Source organism: Ctenocephalides felis, unplaced genomic scaffold, assembly GCF_003426905.1.
Source record: "Ctenocephalides felis isolate EL2017-DRISC unplaced genomic scaffold, ASM342690v1 CF-g0.4_SCAFFOLD_01170, whole genome shotgun sequence".
Taxonomy (NCBI): domain Eukaryota; kingdom Metazoa; phylum Arthropoda; class Insecta; order Siphonaptera; family Pulicidae; genus Ctenocephalides; species Ctenocephalides felis.
The window spans coordinates 36,771,355-36,794,711 of NW_020537324.1; the positions used below are offsets into that span (position 1 = coordinate 36,771,355).

Below are 23,357 nucleotides of genomic sequence, written 5' to 3' on the forward strand. Positions count from 1 at the left end.
TTTGTTATCTGTCTCTTTTTACCCCATAGACGGGGTTAAATGGGATAGCTATGGGGGCATACACATCCAATGTCTTATATTTAATTTTAATGAGATTTTACGCAATCGTAGGTGCAATATTTAATTAAAACAACATAAAATTTTGGCACATTTTTCACAAAGACAAAACTGTATATAACCTTGATCTCGTAGTTTCTTCAGAAATATTTATCAGCAGAGTTGGAATAACGATTAATTTAATTTATTTTTGAAAAATTGCCCTTTTAACTGAATTTACATTTTATTTTACTTTTTTTATTGCTTGTGCTTTTAGCAGGGTAAATGTGTTGGTCCTCTTTGCGTCATCTATTATAGATGCTTTATAATACCTATCTTAGAATTAACAATACATCTTATAAACCAATTAAAATTACGTATACTTAATTCTAAAATACACTCTTAGGGACTAAAAATTATATTAAGGTCAGTAAACTAAACAACAGGGCTCACAACAGTAAAGCACGACAATGCTTTTGTAACAAATTTTCAAACATGACCGTTTATCTTAATAGCGACGACGTTGCTTGATTTAGGGGATGACTGATTACACATCCTTTTCCCTCTACTTTCAACTATTGTTGTTAAAAAATTCCTCTTGTAATAGTTTTTGAGATATTGATGGTAAACCTTTTCATCCGCGTACTTTTAAATGAAGCTATTTTTTTTAAAAAAAAATAGACCCACATTATTGTTCACACACCCAGGGACGGTGTGACTGGCATCAAAATTGGTTACTATTTTGTTTGTAAGTTAATATTGTTATTAACTTCCCATAGGGTAAGTTATTGTAATCGTCCAAAAATCAGAACTGAAATTTTTTGCAAAATTTACCTTTCAAGGTTTCTGAACATTTTGGCATATCTTAGAAAAAATAGATATTTGTATATATATGTGGATACAATTTTTCGTCGATTGAAATGATTAAAAAAACAATCGATTCCTATTGATAAGCTGATTATTTTTGGAAAAGGCAGGTCCAGTTGTTTCGAAGATACGGAGCAAAGATTGCAAAAATGGCAGTTTTTAACAGAACAAAGCATCCGATTGAATGATTCAAAGAACTCTGCTGTGTTGACGAAACGATTGCTTTTTTGAAAAAGATTTTTTCTAATTCAAAACCTTTTTTTTTATTTTCAATTTTTTTGAATATCAAAAAATTCGGATTTTAATTCTAATTATAGCTATTCTAACGCTCACTTATATACTTCAAATAAGTAATTTATAATTCAGTTTATATAGTTCTTATATATAAATATTAGATAATGTCCTATATTTTAAATCCGATTGATCAAGTTTTGTTTATTTCCTTTTCTGAAACATATACTCATTGAACGTCGTCGTCTAATTCATAAGCTTTTACATTTTGTCTATAAAATAAGAATAATGTAAGCTACCGTATTTAAAATAATTTATTGAAAGCATTTAATATTCCTCGAATATTTCAATACGGTACGAGAAGTTCTAGCAATTTGCCTTAAGGCACGATGCCATACGGCACTAGTTAAATCTAAAATCAACTGATGTTGGCGTATTGCTGCAGTAGTTCTCAATTCAAATCGTATTATATATGAATAACTAAATTAAATGCAAAGTTTATCTAATAACACTTATATTTAATATTAGATTATATTGCATTGGAATAAATATAATTTTTATATTATAACACTTATATTTAATATGGAATTTGATTATTATGTTTTGAATCTGGTGATCCATTCCAAGAATACGTGCTATGGACTATTTTGAATTTGAATACTTATATTAGGTTGTCAAATATCTCCCTTCCGCCTTTTTGTATTATAAACCAAGAGCAAAAAGCGGAAGGGAGATATTTGACAACCTATTATTTATCGTAATTTACTGATGTCTAATGGCGTAGTAATACGACTTTGACTGATGCCTAGTTATTGTTTCACATTGAATATTGAATAATATTGAAATGTGTTTATCTTGTAAGAGTAATTTTAAGAAATCAGCAAATCCAGTTTTAAATACGCAGTAACAATTTGTTATTCAAGTTTATTTTTTATAATAAACCAAACAAAATAAATCAAAAGATTTCATGATACATTATTCGTAGAAAAATCATATTTACTATATCCGTTTTTCAATAAGAAGAAATGATACTCATAAGAAGGTTAATATTTGGAAAATAAATAGACACCAAAATAAGTTTATATTCTTAATAGTGAATCCATTTCATTAACTCGATTGATAGTAAAAATATTTTAAAAAATGAGATAGTGCTTTTCATGGCATGCTTAGAAAGAGACGAAATATCGAAGCGCGTAAGCGTCGCATCGCTGTCTAACGGTTAATGTTGATACGGAACCACCCACAGAAATGTAATAGAAATTTATACATATTATTTGAATCTCTATAAAATATCTGATAATTTGATGTGCATATGTCTGATGATCATTTTTGACCGCCAAATGCCTTATTTTTCAACTTTTTCCATTGGATCTCCGAAACCTCTGTCTTCCCATAATTCGCGAATTCTTCATTTCGACAATACAAGTAAAATGCTTTTTGTATAATTAAAATCAAATACTATGCTCTCTCAAAATTGAATTACCATTTTTGCACTTTTTTCCCAATATCTTAATTGCAAAACATTCTAAAATAAATGCATATCTTTACGTTTCAAGAACTTCTGAACATTTTGGCATACTTAAGTTTCGGGAGCACGTGTTAACCGATTTGTATGGTTCAAAAACATTCAATTCACATTGATATTCTGCCGTAAAATAGACCAATGTTTTGTCAAGCTATGTTATGTAGCGCTTCTCATACAAATGGTACTAAATACTGTCAATATTCCACGTGTTTCTGCGCGGGAGTCAGGCGTTTTGATATGATGAACCTGACGTGAAAACCCACAAATGTAAGAAAAAACAATGTTCACATTATATTTTTATAATCCAATATAAATACAATCTATCAGCTGAAAGTGAATGTTGAAAATAAAAATAAAGGGGAAAAAAGGAGAAAAATAAACGGAATGAATAAATGAATAAATGATAATCAAATAATAATAATAATAACAATAACAATAGTAATTATAGGTAACTTATGTGGAACATTTTTCTCTGTATAGCAGAAAAAAATATATGTTGGTGGCGGCAGATCACTTGGCCATTTTCTCTTTAGTCGCCTTAATTTTTCGGCTGACTGGACTAATTTATTTCAGGATTGGCATGTCCGTCTAAATTATCTTGGAAAATTGAGCTTCAGCTTTTAATGACCTTCGCCACTGTGTGTGTGTGTGTATTTTCAAGTCCTTGTGTATCATATTATTGGTCATATACCATGAAGCGTTGCTGATCAATCTTAGTATCTTGTTTTGAACACACTGAATTATAAGTATGTTGTTCTGACTCTCTGATTGACACAACCCCACAGCTCTATCCCGTACGACCATATTGGAATAAGGACTTTATATAGTAGAATTCTACTTTATATAGTAGAAGCTTATTATTGGGTGAGAGTTTGGATGATCGTCCTATGAGTCAGTTCAGCTCCTTCATTTTAAGATCTATTTGCTTTCTTTTCATAGCTATGTGCATTTTCCAGTTAAGTTTTTTTATCAATGTGCATACCTAGGTATTTTACAGGAACTTGATTAGGGATAACTGCAAGTTATTCAAGTATATTGCAGGGGTTGTATTTAAAATTTACGTCAGCAGATCAGACAAATTATGTCTTCGATATACAAATATATGTATATCAATTTATGTATTTGAACACACGCATATGTATTCATCATGAACGAGAAAACCCGCCGATTGATACAAATGATAGCAATAAAATTAATTTATTCGATAATAAATATTCAAATAGTACAATGTAGAAATCGAAACGAAATCAAGAGTGGTTCGTCATTTAAAAGGCAGCCGTAGATCGCGCTCTGGGTCACGATTCATCTGTCGCTCGCCCGTTCAGCTGATGCGCTCTTTACCGGAGACAACCGGCTCGGCAACAGCGCCTTGTTTTACGGTTATGTGTACGACTTGTTTATATTTGCATAAAAATTTTAATGTGATTTTAACGTAAGGACAAGCATCGCCGTGTCGTACTGCTATAAAGTCAATAAGAGAAAGTGATCATTTGCAACAGTGCACGATGTCATGAACAATTGTGAACTGCGCAGAGGCGTGCTAACTAGGCACTATGCTATTGGATGTGCTTAATCTATGCCTGTACTCAAAATTTGGGGCTTTTTATGAAGTTTGAACTGATTTATTGACATTTTACTCCCAAATTATAATTTATTGGTTGATTTTTGCACGTCTTCTCCAGTAATGATTATTTTTTTAATAGAATCACAGACCTGGAAATCTATGATCGAAGTAGATACTTTCGTCAAAACGTGCAAACGTACAAATAAAACATCTAAGATTTGTACTTCAAAATATTTTTTTTTTAAATTTTATTTTTAATAGCAATCAGAATACATGTCCATTCTATGAGCTATTTGGCTTATGCCATTCACTCACACACATACACACACACTTTTAAACACATATATAAATTTATCGGATAAATATTACAATCATATTTAGAGAATCACTTCAATAAGTGATTCTACTATTCTGTTCATATGGGGTTGTGGTAGTTCTAAGGTTCCTTCATATTATCTTCGGGCAGCTTCTTCTTCAGTCTTCTTGAAGTTGGTGTCTCAAATGATATTTTTGAGATTGAACATCATATTATAACATTGATGCGAATTATTTTTCAGCGTTCTATTTGTATAAAACCGAACTTTGCATATTTCATTACAATAGTGTGTTATGTTAAAACAATTGTTCAATTGATGCCCACTTCTTCTAAGAGTGCTCCATCATCTCAATATATTTATAAATAGAACACTTAAGTATCGTAAAAGTCAGTGGTTTACAGCCTTTGTGCCGTTCTGAAATTTTTTGGAAAACTAGTGGAGCATCGTACCGTGCCTTAAGGGAAATTGCTGGAACTTCCCGTACCAAAAATTAAAATTTTTGAAAAAAAAAATTTGTTTTCACTTTTTCAAGGTAATCGGAATCGCGCTAAGTTAGCTACGTAGAGACGAATATTGAAGCGCGGAAGCGCCGCGTCGCATACTAACGTACAAGCAATGGAACTCATAGAAATGTTACCATTAACATAATATCTGTAAAATACCTAATAATTTAATTGCATATTTTTAATGATCATTTTTAACCGCCAAATGGCGTTTTTTTTAATTTCCCGTAGGGCAAGCTATTGTAATCGTCCAAAAATCGAAATTGAAAATGTTTACATTTATTCACGTTTTGAAAGTTTCTGAACATCTTGGCATACCTCAGAAAAAATGGATGTGTGTGTATGTGTATGTGTGTATGTATGTATGGATACAATTTTTCGTTCACGTTTTCAGGCACGCAGATCAACCGATTTGAATGGTTCAAAAAACATTCGATTTCTATTAATAGGAAGATGTGCTAATTAATTTTTGGCAAAGGCAGGTCTAGCCATTTCGGAGATTCGAAGCAAAGAGTTGTAATTGGGTTGTACTCAATTTTGGGTCAAAATTAATACATATGATTTTGATCTTTTACAAGCTTTCATTAAACTTGGGTTAATTCCAAATATAAGGATAAATGATTTTTAATGGAATTTTTTCATGTTATTGCTTTCAACATATTACCAGTAAGTATACGTTTGTCAGTGTCATTTCGGATGGCGAGCGGTGTCAAACGGGAAAAAAGTGAAATTTACGGCAGAAAAATATTTGTGACCTTGAAGGTTCATGGTACCACTACACAGTAATACCCCGCTCAATGATGCGTCCTTTAAAGCTGTTTCGGTTTAGCGCTCTTTTATTTTAGCACGGGGATTCACCAGAATATATGTTAAATAAATATATGTAAAATAAATTGAAATTCACCAATATTTGTGAAATTCTAGAAGAAGTAGTGGAGTTAGCGAAACAAACCGGCTTAGACGAGAAAAATTGTGGAGGATTTTGACGAAAACGGTTATAGTAAACTGCGTCTTTTTAAATATGTTTTAAGCAATTTGAACTCAGTAAAATAAAACAAAAACTTTAAAGTAGTGTTTTATAAGAAGAGCAAAAGCAGACAATATTTACTTTCCGTAGGGTTTTTTTTTTCTTTTTTTTGTATAGCGAAGGAAATGCCTTTATGCATCGCAGACCGGTCATTCTGTCTGGGTATGTCGGACTCGATACCGCCCTGGTATAATACCAACTAAAACCTCCGCTTTGCCCTTGCCTCTGGTCCCCACGGAAACCGCCGTTAGGCATTACTTCGTGGGGGGAGGATCTAGAATGATATAAATTCTTAAATTGTTATAATTAATGTTATAATTCATAAACATTATACTTATCTTTTAAATGTTCATTCCCAACTTTCCGTAGGGTGAGTTATACTAATTGTTCAAAAATCGAAAATGAAATCTTTTGCATATCTTCACGTTTTGAAGGTTTCTGGAGATCATGACATACCTAAGAAATAATGGATACTTGGATGAGTGTCTGAGTATATGTGTTTGTATGTGTGTAGGTTTCGGGAACTAGAAACAACCGAGTTTGATCAATCAAAAAACAATCGATTCAAAATCAATCAATCAAACAACATTCGATTCCTATTGATAGGGAAACGTGCTGATTAGTTTTTGGCAAAAGTTGGTCCAGCCGATTCGGATATACGGAGCAAAGATGTGTTCAGAAAATAGTAACTAAGTTTGTGAGAGAACGGAGCATCCGATTTGCATGTTTCAAAAAACATTCCACATGTATTGACGTAAAGAAGAATTGATTGATGTTTCTGCAAAGGCTGGTCGAGCGATTCTGGAGATCCATAAAAAAGTTGAAAAAACGCCATTTGGCTGTTGAAAAACAGATGTTTTGCATTTTGAACCAACTGATATGAATGGATATTTAGAATTTTCAAGAATTTTCAAAATTAAAAAAAATAGTTTTTAAAAAAATTCTTAGTTTTCAACAAAATTCTAAGTTTTCAAAATATATATATAATTTCAAAATAAAAATGTGTACATATTTTTAGGTTTGGCATACCTTAGAAAAAATGAATGTATGTGTGCGTGTATGTGTCATAAACTAAATGCAATAGCTCAAAACCAATAGAACTTCTAACGAAACAAGATGATTCGTTTTGAATTTTATGTGAAGTGCTTCATTAACTCGAACAACAATAGTTTTTCAATGGAATAACTAAGATTTTCATCGCATATTTAACATCGTATTTTCTGAGAAATAGTTAATGCCGCGATTTAAAACATTTTTGCCAAAATTCGACCTAACCACTTATTCACTGGGATGGCAATTATGAAAAAAAACTATTGAATCTAACTTAAAAATTAAAATGCATCTTATAAATAATTTGAAAATTATATTCAGCTATGTAAATAAAATAAAGCTAATCAAAAATCATCATAAATTAAATCAATCAACACAATACATAAAACAATTGAATATATTGTAAATACAAATACAAATACAAATTGTAGTTATATTAAAAATAAACACGTAATTAATATTACAATTGAAGTGTTTTACAACAATCATTGGTCCTTCAAAAAATCAAACCAAGTAAACATTGGTCTTTCGAGCCGGATTTGACGTCCAGTAAATTCGAAGGAAATTTAAAAACATCAAACAAATTATTGGTCCTACAAAAAATCAAACCAAATAAACATTGAATTCCGAACTAGTATCTGATTTATTCAATCGTGTTTAAAAACAAAAGGACTAACAACGATAAATAATAATTTTATTAAAAATTTAACAATGTGGGTGTTTATTTCCTGTTTGCGATATCACTTAATTTAGAGATTAAACATAATTTTTCCTGTACTTTTAGTTTTCGTTAAAACATCCAACCTCTTTTCTACCCGCATCATATTAGATATGACAAATACAAAAGATCAACATATTCAAAATACTACAAGCAAAATAATGACAACGTAGTGTGGAATGAACATATGAAGTTCGTTAAATGGATAATGCTTTCTGCATTTTTACCCCGTATAATTAGATCGTTTTTATTCTACTTTATTGCATTGCATTTGCGTTCTCGTTTACTACATTTTATACGACAATAAGTATCAAATATATAAATATAAAACATTAGGATGTTTTGATGTTGCTAATATGGTTAGAAAATTCTATATATCTAGTTTGACTCATATTTTAGATTAAGATCGACAAAACTCTAACCAAAATGAATAAAAATTAGAAACTAACTATAAAATTCTACTCAATTCTTTGCGAATTGCTAATGAAAATAATAGCAGAAAAATATTACTTTTAATAAAAATACAATTTTGGCAGTTATAAATATTAATTAATGTCCTGTAGGGTAAGTTATGGTAATCGCAAATAAATTGAAAATGAAAATGTTTATATATTTTTACGTTTTAAGGGTTTCTAAATTTCTAAAAAGTGTGCTTTTGTTGCACTAGTGAATGCAGAGTATTAGAATACAATACTTGATTCCAACGTCATTTTTGGAATTTTAATTTGTATTTGAATAGACATCTAAACTTGGAAATTTTATAAGCTCTTGTTAGGATTTGACTAAACTATATCCATTTTTCAGAAGGCGACCCAATGGTTGGTCTGTCCATAAATAAAGACGTTATTAATACAATTTCTGTAATATTGATGCAGCAATGCCGGAAAGGGCTAATTCACTTGGAAACATATTGTTTTTTAACTTCCCGTAGGGCAAGTTATAGTAATCGCAAAAAAATCGAAAATGAAAATTTTTATATATCTTTACGTTTCAGAGGTTTCTGAACATTTTGGCATACCTTAGAAAAAATGGATGTATGTGTGTGTGTGTGTGTGTGTGTGTGTGTGCGTGTGTGTGTATGTATGTGCGGATACAAATTTTCGTCGACGATTTCGGGAACACCGATCAATCGATTTGAATAATTTAAAAAACATTCGATTCGTATTGATAAGAAGACGTGCTGATTAGTTTTTGGCGAAGTCAGATCTAGCCGTTCCGAAGATACGGGGCAAAAAGTGCTGAAAACGGTAACTCAGTTTTTAAGAGAACGGAGCGTCCGATTTTAATAATTCAAAAAACATTTTACTTGTATTGACAAGGTGAAAAACCGATCAAATTTTCATAAAGGCAGGTCTAGTGGTTTCGGAGATCTAATGAAAAAAGTAAAAAAAAAATGCCATTTGTAGGTCAAAAATGATCATTAGACATATGCACATCAAATTATCAGATATTTTATAGTGATTTCAACAATAAGTATGATTTTGGTTTACATTCCTATGGGTTCCGTACCAATGTTTACGCGTTAGACGTCGACGCGGCGCTTACGCGGTTTGATATTTTGTCTTTATGCAGTTAAAGCAGTACGATTGCTTTGAAAAAAGTTTAGATCTTTCAAAATATGTCAAAATAAGAAAACATGTTTTTTTCAAAAAAAAATTAAAAAAAAAAAATAAAAAAAAAAATTTTTTTTTTTAAAAAAAAAGTAATTTTTTGTCTAATTGTCAAAAATCTTATTTTTTCAAAGTAAATTTTTTTCAAAAATGTTAATCGTTTTTGCCTTAAGACAGAATTCCACTTACAGCTAGTTTATATTTATATGTGAAAACTGCAGCCTACTATTGCTTGATATCAGGCTCCAAGTGAGGTATCAAACCTGACACTTCTGATTGAAACTCCGTAGCTCTAACGACTAAATCATGTTGAGCATATTTGATAACATCATAAGAAACAGCGAACTAATTCGACTTATATATTTAACGCAAATTATTAGCAATGTTTTTGTTCGTAATATACAGAAATATCAACAAATTGAAAAAAATATCTGTTGTCATCTGATGATTCTCTAAAAAACAGTACTAAAGGCTAAAACAAATATTAAAAAATATTTATTAGCTCGTTTATTTCATCGTAAAAGTAATTGTAGATCTTTGACCTATCATCTTTAAAGGTGCTTTCTACATTTAGATGTTATATAATCGTCATAAGTTTTATAAACACAATATGAATATCACAATCTACTTGAGCAATACAATACATTGCGCTGCGATAAATACTATTTATTTCGTAACGCGGAAAAAATGGTCGTTTAAACCACTCTGCCTGATGTACACCATTCGCCTTTTTTTTAGAAATGATATTTATAATTCATATATTTTTTTCAACTTTTGGCACAAACATGTTTAACTAATAAAAGTAATTTGCTAATTACAAAAGATAGTAGATCAGCTTCGAAGAATTAACTAGTACTAGTAGGTATGTGTGCTATTTCACCAAAGCAAGGTTTTGAATTTTGTGAAATATTTATTGATGATATGAAATCCCAACAAAAGTTACCTTATAATATATATAATTTTTGAAAAAACTCTGATGTCAAATTCTCATTAATTCAAAATTTCCACACGATAAGTGTTTGCGTACAGTGAACTTTATATGCTAAAGTAAGTGCTTACTATGATAAATCTCATGTCCAAAATTTGAACAATATGTTATAAAAATCTGATAATATTATGTGCGTATGCCAAACTTCAGCTCTATCTATTTCTCTGACATTCTCTATGCATTAAAAATGCAAAACAAATGTTTTCATCTGATTCAATTTACCAGTTTTACCCAAAACGTTAAGTTTTCAACAAATTCACATTGCAAATTTTAGACGGTTTCTTCTTAACTTTTATTGTTAGTTTGCAAAATGTACTTTCATTTTTGGTTTCTAAGTTTTTTATTGATTTTATAATATTCGATAAAAGTTATTATTATAATATTTACGTTCTTATGTTGGAGCTAAGATCATTGGAATAACCAACCACAATTTACCATCAACCTGCTTCCAATCCACTATTTTACCTGTCAACCAATTTATCTGTTCACCAATGTAATTGTCATCCCGTTCTACATGCCAGCCAATTAACCTGTCAACCTGTTTATCTGTCCACATATTGGTCTATCTACCAGTTGACTTATCTACCATTTTATATATCCTCTCAATTTACCTGTCTACCAGTTTACCTATATACCAATTCATCTGTCTGCTCATCCATCTGTCTATATGTTCACCAGTTTACCTGTCTACGAATCTGCCAGTTAGTTAAAGAAGATCTAATTACTATAATAATTCTTATAAAATGGGGGTTTGTGGTAGAAAGTTACAAATTTAGACATGAAAATATAAAAAAATAAAGGTTGACCAAAAAAATAAAAAATAATAAAAATTTTTGGGGCGACCCACCTCTCAACCTCACTTGGCTTAAATCAAAATATCCGAAAACCTGCCTGGGGATTTACCTAACAATTTCCCAAATTTTCACGAATATCGGACGTATGGACATTTTTATATATGTATAGATAATGTTGGATGGAGAATCGAATCTCGATCTGTTCATGTTCTATTCAATTACGATTTGATAATCGATGACAACTCTTACTAACATTTTACCCAGAACACAAAATGAACCTTCATCTGGTAATGTAAAGGATAAAAAAACAATAAGACAATAGTATGAGGACACCTAGACCACTCCTTATATATGATGTGCCAACTTGAATCATGAATGAATCATATTTCCGTGAGATGAATGTCGATTTCAAGCTTTCGACATTGATGTCTGTGATTCAAGTAGATTTTTTACTTTTTATTCGTGAACAGCGATTAGAATTAGGAATACTATAAGCTTTTACGGTGATTATTTGTAGATGGCTATTAGAAGAAAATTCAAGGGAAGTAAAATTCATTAGAAGGCAACTCAACGTTTCAATAGTCTACTCCTGTTTCATTTTCTCTAATAACCTAATGCTTGTTCTTTCTTGATTGTGATAATATATTGAAGTTTTGGAGTAACAGCTCCAAAACTTAGAAATATATTATAATCTCACTTAGAAATATATTATAATCTATAGTCTCGAGTAAAAATGGATAATCGTACTGCTTGATATCGGGTTGCAAGCGTCGCGGAATTTGATTGTTAGACTCGGAACTTTGGTTGCAAGGCTATATCTCTGATACTTGCACCACGTTCTTCCCAATGTAGTAAAATTCCAAACACTTTAAAGTTTTGTTATTACTTACAACCTATTATATTTGGTGGTAGTAATAGTTATCGCTGATGCAGAAGCAGAAGCAGAAGCTGATCTATATTTTCATTTGAAAACCGATGTCACTACTACTTGACATCAGGCTGTCCGTGGATGGCTTCGAACCAGGAACCATCATGTATGCGTGTGAAAATGTATGTATGTGCTTTTTTGTAGTTTGCAATAAATACTTTAACACCAAATATAGAAGTTAAATCACTTTCAGTAATAATATGACGAAATTAAATGAAGTGTTAAAGAGCATACATTACACTCTTGTAAATATCATGTATTTATTGTATCATGGAATAGTACTAGTAGTAATAGCAAATATTAAAATTGATATCTTAAAATATATGCTTTAAGAGATTTTTGGCTGCAAAGATATTGTGAAGAAAAACTCTAAAAAACTAATTGTTAATGACAACTAACGATAGCTCATTTTAATTATTATAAAAACTAGAGAGTTATTGATTTTTTAAGTATTACACAAATATATTTATCTTTGATGCTCCAATGAAGCATATAAAATTTACGCAATTTCTTTCTCACGCCACCGGATTGATTTTTATAAATATTTTGTTACTTATATGAATGGTTGTAAATTATTTTTAATGCCTTAAAGATATTTGAAACAAACTACATATTTCTAAATATACTGAATAGAAATGGTCTTTAAGGCCATGACATTTCAACGTAATATAGTTGAATGGAGAACGAGTTTATTGATGTCGAAAAAAATTAAATGTAAATAAAAATGTTAGTAAAATGTAAAATTTTCTAAAATTTATTATTTTAGTCTTACTTGTTTTAACAATAAAAATTAGGAAGTCTGCAAGGTGCGTTATATTATTTAAATATCTATAGTCCTTATATTATTTCATAATATATTAGTAATAAATGCGATGAAATTAAAAATACATACTCATGTTCATCTGTTTAGAATTAAAGTTTCGCTTTCAGTAAAAAATAATCGATACAATTTCCAATTGATGTTTTTCAAACATGCTTATAATGTCTGTAATTGTATAAATTGAAATTTGTTTAATACAATTAATTTAATCCATTTCCATTTAATCGGTGTGGACGTCAACTGTAATCAGTATCCGTTGCATATGCACGAAGGGCATAGATTGAAAGGCAACTGTAATCAGTATCAGTCACATGTGCACGAAAGGCATAGATTCTTAATAGAATCGCTCAAACGCGGACGCAAATCCAAACTTTGGTGATTTTTTATAATTCTACAAAATCGATCGTTATACAAAGTTTCATCGATATTGTCAAAAAAATTATCCAACATCTAACTAGGAAGAAACAGCCCAACCGATTTTTACCAAAATCAACGCGATTTCCATCCAAAGGCTTTCGAACAGTTTTTGAGTAATCAAAATCGGTTCAAGATCGTGCACGAAAATTTTTACACTTTTCCCCTAATTACAAAAAAAACGATCATCGCCCAAAAATGACAAACGCCAAAATCGGTCCAGCCGCTTTTGAGAAAACGTCGACATACAGATACACATACATATGTTTTGCAAATTTGGTGCCATTTGATTCAGAATGACTTCAAACGTTGAGAAAAAATAAATTCAGCGAATCGGATTTTTTTGCAAAAATATGAACTTCAACTTTGAGAAGGTAATTATTACAGTCCTATGGTAGACGAAAAATGTTTCATTGCAGAAGAGATTACTGAAGTACTATATAAACTAGTGGTGCATCGTGCCTTAAGGCAAATTGCTTGAACTTCCCGACAAGTTACCGGGAAAATAATCAATATTTGTTTTAAATAACTTCAAATAGATTATTTATTAAATACATACTGTAAATTTATTAGTGCTTATTAAATTGGGCGAAGAGCGTATTCTACAAACAACTTATGTGCATGTTTCAATTTTTTTTAATTTGATTTTTTTGAAAATTTTGAAAACTTTTTAAGATCAAAATTTTTTGGAATTGTTGGAAAAAATCGATTTTTTAAATAATTTTGAGAATTTGGAAATTTTTGAATATATACGATTTTTTTTTGAAAATTTCGAAATATTCTCAAATTTTTGTAAGAAATCGATTTTTATTAAATTCTGATATTTTTTGAAATTTTTCAAAATTTAGCTTTTTTGAAAATTTTTTAAACTTTAAATTTTTTTTGAAGATTTTCAAAATTAATATTTTTTTCATTTTTTGCACATCGTCTACACAAGCAAATTTTTTTTGAATTAATCTATTGATCTGTTCTCTCAAAAACTGCATGACCGTTTTTGCACCCTTTGCGCTCCATTCCTTCGAAACGGCTCCATACCATCGAAACGTGCCTTTTGCAAAAACGCCTCGCGATCGAGTATGAACCGAATGTTTTTTCAATCATACAAGCTTGCCTTTTCCAAAAACTAATCAGCACATCTCCTTATCAATACGAAACAAATGCTTTTTGAAATATTCAAATCGGTTGATCCGTGTCTCCGAAATCGTCAACAAAAATTTGTATCCGCACACACACAAACACACACACATACATCAATTTTTTGTAATTTATGCCAAAATGTTCAGAAACCTTTGAAACGAACGAAAGATATATAAAAATGTTCATTTTCGATTTTTTTACAATCACTATAACTTATCATACGGGAAGTTAATAATTTTTAGTACATTGAAAATGTCTAAAATCAATTCTGTTTTGATATTTCAATTCATATGTACTCATTATGTTAAGATATCAACATTCTTATTTAAATTTATTTAGAATATATGATGAATAGACAGTTTGGTGATTACAACAAATAATATTTTTAATTGATTCATAAAAACCTATTTTTAATTGCTGCTAAAATTAGGTTATAACATATTTTACTTTGTAAATATATGCTACAACATAAAATACTAATATATTTGACTGAGACATTTTTCCCCACGAAATATTTTCTGTTCGATAATTGCTTTTAATTACAAGGGAATTTGGTTATTTTAAATTAACTGTAAAGACAAATCCAAGGGCGGTTTCTTGTCTGATAGTAGTATGGCAGTTTGTCGGGTCATAGGTCAGGGATACTGCACGTTTCAAGTGTCGCAATAACATAGGAGAAAGTTGATGCACACGAGATTCCATAGCTTCTTCAACTGGGTTTTTTATTAACAGATTTATAAATATTAAATATATCGTTACATCACTTATGCTTGTTTTTACACAGCAACAGTACTCCAATCTTTTTCTAATGGGTACAAATACAAATTCTATACACGATTATTTAATCCAATTCTGAATTAAAAACGATTGTATTGATTTTAATTCAAAATTATAAAATTATACATAATTTAAAATGTCACAAATTCATTTATAAAATTTGAACTTACATTTTGGAAATAAATATCCGAAGTTTGATCCTAACGTTTTTATATTATATACATATCTACTTCAATCAATATTACTACGCATAGTATGTTCTTATCATCAATGGAATAATGGAGTTTAACTTCTAATTTAACCCTATCGATAAGGAAGCATTTTGCGCAGTAGTGACACTGCTGTACGAAATAGCGAGCAGACCAGAACTACCAGAACGCTACTAAACAGACCGAGGACAACAACATAATTTGAAATTTTTCATTCACTAATCAATAAGAACGTGTTTTGAAAACTTTGAAAAAATTAGATTTTTACAAAAAAATTGACTTTTTGTAAGTTTTAGTAATCAAAAATGAAAATTTTTATATCTTTACGTTTCAAATCTTTCTGAACTTTTTGGCATACATTAGAAAAAATTGATGTATCTGTGTATATATGTGCGGAAACAATTTTTGTCGACAATTTCTGGAACGCGGATCAACCGCTTTGAATGATTCAAAAAGCATTAGATTCCTGTTGATAAGGAAACATGCTGATTAATTTTTGGTGAAGGCATAAGCAGTCGTTTCAAAGATATGGGGCAAAAAATTCCAAAAATGGTAATTCAGTTTTCGCGAGAACTGAGCGTCTGATTACATTTTTGGGAAGGGTGTTCTAGCGGTTTCGGAGATTAAGTACAAATTTTGTTTACTAAAGTGTATACAAAATTTGTACATGGGTTCTGTATCGAGGTTGATACTTTAAACTGCAACGCGGCGCTTACGCACTTCAATATTTGGTTTTTAAAACAGCTACGCAGCGCGATTATTTTGAAACCAAAAATCTAAATTTTTAAAAAAAATCTCAAAAATCTATTTTTTTCAACATTTTCAAATAAAATTAAAGCTTTTGAAAATTTGCCTTAAGGCACAATGCCATGCACCACTAGTTTTTTCGTATTTTAGATGTATGTGTGTGTGGATACAATTTTTGTCGACAATTTGGAGAACATGGATCAACCAATTTGAATGATTTTTATTGACAAGGAGACGTGCTGATTAGTTTTTAGCCAAGGCAGGTCCAGACTAATAGATGAGACCGTGCAAAAAGTGTCATAAATGTTAAAATGGTAATGGGGAGAACGGTGCGCCCAATTTCAATATTTCAAAAAAAAAAAAAAAACTTTCAAAAAGTCAAATTTTCACAAACGTGTCAACATTTTCAAAAATCTAATTATTTCAAAGTTTCCAAAAAATTATAAACCTTTTTTATGAATGTTAATTTTCATTACGGGAAGTTCCTGCAATTTGCCTTAAGACACGATGCCATACACTACTAGTTTACCTAGAATGATAAATATTAAAGTAAGTAAGGGTTGATTCACTGGGCTGTTGTACATACAGGTAGTTAAGCATAATTTCGCCTAAAGGCGACGTCCGTAGCGCAAGGGTTAAGTACATGCCGATTATATGAAATGAAATAAAAACCGCTCAAATGCATTTTGATTATTAACTATATAGAATAGTTTAATGCGTTTTTTGATTAGTCAAATAGCATATGCTTGCATATAATCTTCATTGTGTCTTCACTATTAAAAGCTATTTTCATTTGCTGTGAAAGAGTGATACTAAGTAGATGGTTTTACTTTCAGATTTTTATACGCGTTGGTGTGTCTGAGTTTAGTATGTTTTGTATATACCACACCTCAAGATGAATACGATGAACCTGCTGAAGCGCCTAAAACTAGAATAAACCCGCTTTTGAGAAGAGCTAATGGTGCTCGCGCAGGATTGCCTAATTCTAAAGCAGCCACTACTACTACGACGACGCAAGCCCCAAAGGTAAAAATTAATTTTAATTTAATTTTGAAAATTGAACTATATTTTTCTGATTTTTTCTAATCTGTTATAACAACGTTAAAGAAGTTGACAACTTTAAATTCAAGCCATAAGCCTGGATGATTTTTTTTTAATTACAATTAGTAAATTAGTGAAATGATGGTTCTCCATGATTATACGGCAAAGCAGTGTTTCGTACCTTAAATGTTGTTAAATTAGCTTTCTAAGGAAATAATTATTATTATATTTTAATTAATAGTAATTAAATTAAAAGGATAGCTTCTTCTGATTGGTTTATAATTAACAATATTTAAAAATTTTATTTTGGTTAGTAAAATGAGTATTGCTTTTTAATTTAGCCTAGAAGCCTTTAGCGCTTACGCCCGATTATGGAGAAAAAATTGATATATTGTATTTATCTGTTATTTCTTTGTATTTATAAGTGGTTTTTAAATCAAATAACTGCAATTTAAAACTGTGAAATAGCATAAAAATCTATTATTTAAATATGCTTGAACAATTGCCATCTAACAAGTAAATAGAATGATAAAAGTGACTGGATCATATACATTACGCTCTTACCATAAATAGCTTACAATACAATTGGGTTAAAATTTTAGTCACCTTAATAAATTAAGGTGATGACTGGTTATACAATTTTTATCTTCTGCTTCAACATAGTATTGTTAACAAAATAATATTTTATTTTTTTGAATATAATTGCGGTAGTCCATTTTGTCCGCGGACCTTTGAGCCCCGATCTACCTAACTGCATGAAGTTCACAACCATGTTTGATATATAAAATATTCTGACTGTTATTTTCAATTTCATGCGCGACGGAAAATATTTTTTGCAACATTATATTACATTTATTGGTTTAAAAGCAACGACAATTTGGTATAGAAAGAAATGTATAATTAAAATTTTATAGAATGTGACAAAACAATTTTTGCAAATCTTTCTTACGACGCCGCTATCAAAAGACAAACGGAAATGCATCAATATCATTTCAAATATTTTTTTGTTGGTAGTTTTTTTTTTCATTATTTTACTTGAATATAATTATAACTATACGACATTTAATTGTTTCGTAAGATGTATTATAATTTTTAAATTAGATTCAACTATGAAAGGGTGAGTAAAAAAGACCAACGTAGTCTTCACACATGCATTGATGTAAACAATAAGAAATAGTAAATACAAAGTAAATTTAGTTATAAAAGCTATTTGGAAAGAAATAAATTAATCCAATAGTTATTAGCATAGATAAATAAGCATGGTCATTAGTCCTCTTTGATGAATATTTCATTCGAATGTTATATACAATGAAATCTTTATACAAAATAACTCCATGAAATTTGTATTTTATATTACTTAATATGGTACGTATTTTTTTAATCTTTTTATAGTTTAAGAAACAAGATTTTGAGTCTGTGGTCTGTTTGTCCTTGTCTGTTTCTTCTACCCTGTCTATAGGGCAAAATGGTACAGATGAAAAGTTTCAGAAAAATTGTAAAACTACATCTTTATATAATTTGTCGTTAACTGGGAATTTTATTGAACATAGTGTGAGAGTTGTTTGTTTGAAATTCAAATTGGACCTTTGTTTCCGCCATACCCTATTAATAAAATATGTATTATACTTTGATACATATGTATATACATATTCTCCAAACTATTATATTTAAATAACTAGATGGTATTGGTATTTTGCCTTGAGGCAAGTTACATGAACTTCCCGATATGTGTATAAATATAAATAATCAACTTAGTCAATAAAAAATAAATGAATTTATGAGCGATTAAAAGTATTCCGAGTGACCTTATTACACATAATTGAAAACGAACGATTACGAACGGGGTATTTTCAAAAGCAAATTTTCAAAATCAATAAAGTTTATAATTGAACCAGTTTCCGTAGGACTTTAATGGTTTAGTTTATCTATCGCTATAACAAGTAATTTTTTAAAATTAAACTACTTGTCGTAGGCCGCAACATTTCAGTAAGTTCTGCAAGACCACAATATATATACCGCCAATAAAAGTTTCATAAAAATCGGTTTACATTTTTTTCAACAGTCAATTACAAGAAACGGCTCGGTAGATTTTCACCTAAAACTAATCAGTATCATTCTCAACTAATATCAGAATTGCGGGCTAAAACGTGGACGAAAAAAATTTCACTTTTCTGCAATTTACAAAGAAGCGGCTCGGCTGATCTTCGCACAAAACTGAGAAACGCTAGTCCTCATCGATATACATCCAATGGCTTTTAAATTTTTGAAATAGGTGCAGCCGTTTTTGAGAAAACGTCGATTTACGGCAAAAAATCTATTTACATACACACACACATACTTTTTACAAATTTGGTCTCATTCGATTCGGAATGGCTTAAAACGTCGAGAAAGCATAAAATTAGCGAATCGGTTTTCTGATGAGAACATAAACTTCTCCTTCGGGAAGTTATTAATATAACAAAAATACGGATACAAACAAATAAAATTACTAATTTTTTCCGATTTTCAATTCTCTAGGAAGAAGAAGAATATGATGATGAAGGCGTGGAAGAGGGCGCAGAAGAAGATGAGGAAGTAGTAACGACAGAAGCTCCAAAAAAGAAGGGCATTAAGTCTGGTGTAGTTAGGCCTTTTAGAAGCAATGACGATCTACTTGCCGCACTCAAGAGGCGCCGTGAAGAAGCTAAGAATGGTAATTGCATAATTTATTAGATTCTTTTCTTTTTTAGTTACGATTTATCAAAATTTATCTAGATTATACAAATATTGACATCATTCTTTTTCTTGGTTATAATTTTAATTTTAACTTTTCAAGTTACTACTGCGCAGAAATTTCTTAGCCGGTTTAGAATATAATGTCTTTAGTTTCCTTTGAATTTTATGAAGCTTTATTCGAATAAGATGTATATATTTTTTCAAATTTATTGTTATCTATAAATTGATAATTATTTAATTTGAAGCGTATAATATTTTAGGTAAATCTCACCATGCTGTAGATCACCATGAACCTTCGGAATCAGCCAAGGAAGAAACTGAAGCAAAAACACCGAAAATAGCGCCAAAAGCAAATAATGGTAAATATATCATCATTATATAGATCACATTTATCTATATACAGACATAATCAGAAACTAACCATTACTATTATTCATTTTATCAAAAATATTTATATTTTTATACACATACATACTGCAAAACCTTTATATACGCGCATTCATGTATATACTAGGGTTTATACAAAAACCGACATTTCAGAAAACCGGTTTTTCGAATTTTATGTTTACTAAAAACCGGTTTTAGCCGGTTTTCGAATTTTATATAGAAAATAATTTTTGCTCAAATATTCTGTAATTTATCCGCAAATTTAGTGTAATTTAGAGCAGTATTTGACTGAATTTATTTATTTCAATTTTATGGATAGTAAACAAAAATTATTTTAATTTTAATTAGTAGAACTAAAAAATAATAGTTTGAAAATAATTATTCGTTATTCATGCATCATTTTAACATATAAGAATGAAAATATTTTTATGATAGTAAAAGGAAAGTTTTCGAATATATAAAAAAAATACATTTTTAAATTAATATGTTAATATCAATTTTAGTTTTAAAAACAATTTAGCTAAACTTGGGTATTGCATGTTTCGAGCAATTTTAATTAATTAATTTTAAACATTCTAATTGTTTTTTTTGTTTAATAAAATATGATTGCAGAAAATTGAGAACGACTATCGAATAGCTACTTAGACGTGTCTTTTGTTTACTCACAGAATTACCTGAAATAGAAAATACTCTCATACTTGCGACCAAATTATGCTTAATTTTTTTTGGAGCCTGATATAATAATTTTAAGTTTTTTGTTTTTTTATTTGTGGCTTCTGGGGTTTAAAACTTTTTTTTTTTTAAGTTTGAGTAGAGGAAGTTACTTCTTCAAGAAAAAGTCACACTGATTTAAATTAATATATACACTGGTATAAAAATCTAAATTAATATATACAAAACCTTTCTGGAAACCATTGCAGACTGACAAGATATCAAATGCTACTGAACCGATATGATTTGAAGAATCAAAACGCTTTCATCTATCTTTTATATTTGGCTATATTTGTCATTTTTCATTATACAGTGAAAACCGACTTTTTTCACTAAAAAACCGGTTTTCGAATTCCAAGATTTTCGCAAGAAAACGGTTTTTAAAACCGGTTTTTGAAAACCGACAAACCCTAGTATATACATTAGGGCGGGTCGATTTGTAGGTAAAAAAAGTCACATAGGCACATATGACTTTCGTATACTAGGAATCAAAATAAGATACTTTACCGAAGAAACCATATCACTAAAATGAATTCTGATGTCCCGTGCATTCACCCAACGATTGGGTCAAATTTTAAAAAATCATGTTTTGATTCATTTAGAGCGCCTCAATAATGTCCAAATGTATGACCGACCCCCAGTAACTTTGGAAGGTCGATCTACCCATGCCTATGGTTCACCTCCTAGAGGTCCCCCATATAAAAGTCGCATCATTTTGGGTACTTCTACATGACAAAAATCTGCGATTTATTTTTATTATAAAATTTACTTAATCATAAAATATGGAAATAAAACTATATAAAACTTATAAACTATTGCTTGAAGTCTTTTTTAGTTTCAAGTATGGAAAATTTTGCTCTCTAATATCGTCGGCATAACAGCCTCTAGCTTGCATAGAAGCGCAGAGACAAAATGCATTGGAAAAATTGAAACAAAGAAGAATTTTAATATTTTTTTTTTTGGAAAAAAGTTTTATGTGTGTTTATGAATTAATATCTGAAAAAAATTGTTTAAAAAACACATTTTTTGCTGAGTAAAATACCAAAAACGATGATTTTTTGCAATGTTTGTATGGGAGACTTCTAAGTCCCAGGAGATCCCAGGGGGTGAACCCAGGGGCCTTCCAAAGTTAGTTGGGGTTTGTTATACATTTGGACGCAATTGGAGCACTCTAAATGGATTAAAACGGATTTTTTCAAAATTAAATCCCTATTTTTGGGTCAATGCACGGGACATCAGAATTTAGTTTGGAGGTATGGTTTCTTCAGCAAAGTATCTTATTTTGATTCCTAGTATCCGAAAATTAAATGTGCCTAAGCGACTTTTAAATCGACCCGCCCTAATATATATACATATATATATATATATATATATATATATATATATTATAAATATATTTTTTATACCATCGTTATTATTATTACTAGCAAGCAACGGTCGAAGGCGTTTCACGGGTGCAAAAGACAAAGCTGAACCGAGCAGCCCCGCTGAAGAAACTAAGGAAGCAGAAGCAAAAGTTGCCAAACCTTCACCCAGATCTAGGTTCTCATCAAGGGCCAGCCCAAAGGCACCAGCTCAATCTGAAGATATCGCGGGATCAGAATCTAATCAACAAATAGCCGTACAGGCAAAACCTAGTAGGGCTAATTACAGAAGAGCGGCCAGATCGTAGGAAGACTAGCATAATTTAATAAATAGGCGTCATAGCAGTTATCAATGGTGATATATTCAAGTATACACATACAATTTTTTGTGAGAGTTATCAAGGTTTTCTGGATAAAACAAATGATTGATTTATGTTGCAGGTATATAGGAGGAGAACAAATATCATTTTTAAATTTTTAATGAAAAATTATTAATAAATGAAGATTTTTAGAATAGCACTATTGATAACTTGAAAATGTTTACATGATAAATTTAATATATCATACATTGTTGTTCTAAGTTTCATTTGTCTAAAAGTAGCAGTTCTATACTATCATTAAATAGCGTCGAATTAAAAAGGTCATAAATTATATATATTAAAAAGTTAATAAATTTACTTTACAATGGCCTTCAGTTCTAGAAAAATTAGCAAATATTTAGTGCATAGTTACCACTCAAAATATTTTAATATGTATATATAATTATTTTTTAATAAATAAATATAAAAGAAATATCAAATATGATTGTTTTGGAGGCTGTAAACTTCACAGCAGGGTCTTAGCAAGTTCAAACATATTGCGACCATAAATTGAATGC

General features: G+C 30.1%; 1 protein-coding gene across 1 annotated transcript in view; it reads left to right on the top strand.

Moving 5' to 3' along the window:
* The window catches only part of LOC113368272 (neurofilament heavy polypeptide-like), a 41,066-nt gene extending 18,239 nt beyond the window's left edge, over positions 1-22,827 (top strand). The window contains exons 2-5 of the mRNA XM_026609820.1: positions 17,099-17,288; positions 19,821-19,995; positions 20,279-20,377; positions 22,544-22,827. Of these exons, the coding sequence (XP_026465605.1) occupies positions 17,099-17,288; positions 19,821-19,995; positions 20,279-20,377; positions 22,544-22,788 (709 nt within the window). The 3' untranslated portion in view covers positions 22,789-22,827. The remainder of the gene's footprint in view (positions 1-17,098; positions 17,289-19,820; positions 19,996-20,278; positions 20,378-22,543) is intronic.
* The last annotated feature ends 530 nt before the right edge of the window (positions 22,828-23,357 follow it).